The following is a 4,811-nucleotide window of genomic DNA, read 5'->3' on the forward strand; positions in this document are numbered from 1 at the left end:
AAGTATAAAGACATTACAAATGTTATATCGTTGGCTGTGGACAGTGTCATAACAATGTCTCTCTGTCCTGTTCAGTCCCTCCCTCCTGTCCTGGTTTCCTAGACAAACAGAAATCCTTACAGAGTGTCTCCTATTCAAGACTGACTACAACCATTCTATCCCTGAACACCATCTTCCCATGACATCGAGCCACAGAGCAACCCATCCAGGTGAGTCACACAACTGACCCGGGCAGCTATACTGTGCTGGCCTGGTTGCTCTTCCACCATTTTTAATTCCAGGAAACATCCACGAAAACAATAACAGGCATGACCCACTCTTACCCACAGCATGAACAATAACAGACATGACCACTCTTACCCACAGCATGAACAATAACAGACATGACCCACTCTTACCCACAGCAGGAACAATACCAGAGTGACCTCTTACACCCACACAGATACAATAACAGACATGACCCACTCTTACCCACACCAGGAACAATACCAGACATGACCCACTCTTACCCACAGCAGGAACAATACCAGAGATGACCCACTCTTACCCACACCCACACCAGAACAATAACAGACACTTTGACCCACTCACCCCACACACAGCATGAACAATAACAGACATGACCCACTCTTACCTTTACAGCAGGAACATGAGACATGACACTCTTACCCACAGCAGGAACAATACCAGGACATGACCCACTCCTTACCCACAGCATGAACAACCCACAGCATGAAAAATAACAGACATGACCCACTCTTACCCACAACATGAACAATAACAGGCATGACCACTCCATACCCACAGCAGGAACAAGTGTACCCTGAGGTCTTCTGTAGCATGCAGCAGTCTTTTAGGTAGTTGTTACAATAAATTCAATAAACTACATGAACTTCAAGCAATGAACTTCATAGATTGGCCACTTGTGGTGTGAGGCTTTGATCTCATAAAGTGTTGATATTTTTTACATAATGCCTCTGAAGCTAAGTTCAGACGGGACAGTCAGACATCAAAGGTTTAGAATGTTGTTACGTAAGGAGAGACAGGACAAAACTATCCAGGTTTAGAATGTTGTTACGTAAGGAGAGACAGGACAAAACTATCCAGGTTTAGAATGTTGTTACGTTAAGGAGAGACAGGACAAAACTATCCAGGTTTAGAATGTTGTAATTTAAGGAGAGACAGGACAAAACTATCCAGGTTTAGAATGTTGTTACGTAAGGAGAGACAGGACAAAACTATCCAGGTTTAGACTGTTGTTACGTAAGGAGAGACAGGACAAAACTATCCAGGTTTAGAATGTTGTTACGTAAGGAGAGACAGGACAAAACTATCCAGGTTTAGAATGTTGTTACGTAAGGAGAGACAGGACAAAACTATCCAGGTTTAGAATGTTGTTACGTAAGGAGAGACAGGACAAAACTATCCAGGTTTAGAATGTTGTTACGTTATATGAGACAGGACAAAACTATCCAGGTTTAGAATGTTGTTACGTAAGGAGAGACAGGACAAAACTATCCAGGTTTAGAATGTTGTTACGTAAGGAGAGACAGGACAAAACTATCCAGGTTTAGAATGTTGTTACATAAGGAGAGACAGGACAAAACTATCCAGGTTTAGAATGTTGTTACGTAAGGAGAGACAGGACAAAACTATCCAGGTTTAGAATGTTGTTACGTAAGGAGAGACAGGACAAAACTATCCAGGTTTAGAATGTTGTTACGTAAGGAGAGACAGGACAAAACTATCCAGGTTTAGAATGTTGTTACGTAAGGAGAGACAGGACAAAACTATCCAGGTTTAGAATGTTGTTACGTAAGGAGAGACAGGACAAAACTATCCAGGTTTAGAATGTTGTTACGTAAGGAGAGACAGGACAAAACTATCCAGGTTTAGAATGTAAGAGCGTCTGCTAAATGACTTAAATGTAAATGTAAATGTAAGGAGAGACAGGACAAAACTATCCAGGTTTAGACTGTTGTTACGTAAGGAGAGACAGGACAAAACTATCCAGGTTTAGAATGTTGTTACGTAAGGAGAGACAGGACAAAACTATCCAGGTTTAGAATGTTGTTACATAAGGAGAGACAGGACAAAACTATCCAGGTTTAGAATGTTGTTACGTAAGGAGAGACAGGACAAAACTATCCAGGTTTAGAATGTTGTTACGTAAGGAGAGACAGGACAAAACTATCCAGGTTTAGAATGTTGTTACGTAAGGAGAGACAGGACAAAACTATCCAGGTTTAGAATGTTGATACATAAGGAGAGACAGGACAAAACTATCCAGGTTTAGAATGTTGTTACGTTATATGAGACAGGACAAAACTATCCAGGTTTAGAATGTTGTTACATAAGGAGAGACAGGACAAAACTATCCAGGTTTAGAATGTTGTTACATAAGGAGAGACAGGACAAAACTATCCAGGTTTAGAATGTTGTTACATAAGGAGAGACAGGACAAAACTATCCAGGTTTAGAATGTTGTTACGTGGAACCGCTGATATTCAGATCAAGAAGACAGATTCTGTTTGAGACCGTTTCCATGGTAATGACGTCTCTTTCCGATGATGTGATGAATATTTGAATCAATGTAGCTGCTTGTAGCGAGGTGTTGTAACATGGCGTATCGTATAAATAGGGGTGTTGTGTGAAGTTCATGTGAATGTGGTGTGAACGTTGTGGGAATTTCATGTGATGGTTGTCTGAACGTCATGTGAATGTTGTGGGAACATCCTCTGAATGTTGTGGGAATGTGACGGTTGGGTTTTTGCGTGTTCCAGAGACCCCTCCTCCTGGGTATCTGAGTGAGGATGGAGAGGCTAGCGACCACCATCTTAACAACCTGATGAACACAGGTCAGACCACACACACACACACACACACACACACACACACACACACACACACACACACACACACACACACACACACACACACACACACACACACACACACACACACACACACACACACACACACACACACACACACACACACATCCTGTCCATCCTGACCCTGTGTTGTCTCTCTCTGTAGGCTCACCTAGTAACCTGTCACCAGAATCAGCCTCACCAACACACAGCACTAACCTGGGTAAGGAACAACTGATTTTAATAGTAGTCTGTCTGGCTGGTTAACTGGCTGGCTGGTTAACTGTCTGGCTGGCTGGTTAACTGTCTGTCTGGTTAACTGGCTGGCTGGCTGGCTGGTTAACTGGCTGGCTGTCTGGTTAACTGTCTGGTTAACTGGCTGTCTGGTTAACTGGCTGTCTGGTTAACTGGCTGGCTGGTTAAATGTCTGTCTCGTTAACTGTCTGTCTGGTTAACTGTCTGTCTGGTTAACTGTATGTCTGGTTAACTGGCTGTCTGGTTAACTGTCTGTCTGGTTAACTGTCTGTCTGGTTAACTGTCTGTCTGGTTAACTGGCTGGCTGTCTGGTTAACTGGCTATCTGGTTAACTGTCTGGCTGGTTAACTGTCTGTCTGGTTAACTGTCTGTCTGGTTAACTGGCTGACTGTCTGGTTAACTGTCTGTCTGGTTAACTGTCTGTCTGGTTAACTGGCTGTCTGGCTGGTTAACTGTCTGGCTGGCTGGTTAACTGTCTGTCTGGTTAACTGTCTGTCTGGTTAACTGTCTGGCTGGTTAAATGTCTGTCTCGTTAACTGGCTGTCTGGTTAACTGTCTGTCTGGTTAACTGTCTGTCTGGTTAACTGGCTGTCTGGTTAACTGTCTGTCTGGTTAACTGTCTGTCTGGTTAACTGGCTGTCTGGTTAACTGGCTGGCTGTCTGGTTAACTGGCTGTCTGGTTAACTGTCTGGCCGGTTAACTGTCTGTCTGGTTAACTGGCTGACTGTCTGGTTAACTGTCTGTCTGGTTAACTGTCTGTCTGGTTAACTGGCTGTCTGGCTGGTTAACTGTCTGGCTGGCTGGTTAACTGTCTGGCTGGTTAACTGTCTGTCTGGTTAACTGGCTGACTGTCTGGTTAACTGGCTGACTGTCTGGTTAACTGGCTGTCTGGTTAACTGGCTGTCTGGTTAACTGCCTGTTTGGTTAACTGGCTGGCTGTCTGGTTAACTGGCTTTCTGGTTAACTGTCCGTCTGGTTAACTGTCTGTCTGGTTAACTGTCTGTCTGGTTAACTGTCTGTCTGGTTAACTGTCCGTCTGGTTAACTGGCTGTCTGGTTAACTGTCTGTTTGGTTAACTGACTGTCTGGTCTACTGTCTGTCTGGTTAACTGTATGTCTGTCTGGTTAACTGTCTGTCTGTCTGGTTAACTGTCTGTCTGGTTAACTGGCTGTCTGGTTAACTGGCTGTCTGGTTAACTGTCTGTCTGGTTAACTGGCTGTCTGGCTGGTTAACTGTCTGGCTGGCTGGTTAACTGTCTGGCTGGTTAACTGTCTGTCTGGTTAACTGGCTGACTGTCTGGTTAACTGGCTGACTGTCTGGTTAACTGGCTGTCTGGTTAACTGGCTGTCTGGTTAACTGCCTGTTTGGTTAACTGGCTGGCTGTCTGGTTAACTGGCTTTCTGGTTAACTGTCCGCCTGGTTAACTGTCTGTCTGGTTAACTGTCTGTCTGGTTAACTGTCCGTCTGGTTAACTGGCTGTCTGGTTAACTGTCCGTCTGGTTAACTGTCTGTTTGGTTAACTGGCTGTCTGGTCTACTGTCTGTCTGGTTAACTGTCTGTCTGTCTGGTTAACTGTCTGTCTGGTTAACTGGCTGTCTGGTTAACTGGCTGTCTGGTTAACTGTCCGTCTGGTTAACTGTCTGTTTGGTTAACTGTCTGTCTGTCTGGTTAACTGTCTGTCTG

The 4,811-nt window shown here is 44.2% G+C and overlaps 1 protein-coding gene across 1 annotated transcript in view; it reads left to right on the forward strand.

The window, feature by feature from the left end:
* Positions 1 to 2,776: 2,776 nt before the first annotated feature.
* The window catches only part of LOC124028264 (mothers against decapentaplegic homolog 3-like), a gene marked incomplete at its 5' end in the record, with an annotated part of 12,190 nt that continues 10,155 nt past the window's right edge, over positions 2,777 to 4,811 (forward strand). The window contains 2 exons of the mRNA XM_046340372.1: positions 2,777 to 2,858; positions 3,040 to 3,096. Of these exons, the coding sequence (XP_046196328.1) occupies positions 2,777 to 2,858; positions 3,040 to 3,096 (139 nt within the window). The remainder of the gene's footprint in view (positions 2,859 to 3,039; positions 3,097 to 4,811) is intronic.

The sequence above is a fragment of the Oncorhynchus gorbuscha genome, unplaced genomic scaffold (assembly GCF_021184085.1).
Source record: "Oncorhynchus gorbuscha isolate QuinsamMale2020 ecotype Even-year unplaced genomic scaffold, OgorEven_v1.0 Un_scaffold_3929, whole genome shotgun sequence".
NCBI classification, from domain to species: Eukaryota; Metazoa; Chordata; class Actinopteri; order Salmoniformes; family Salmonidae; genus Oncorhynchus; species Oncorhynchus gorbuscha.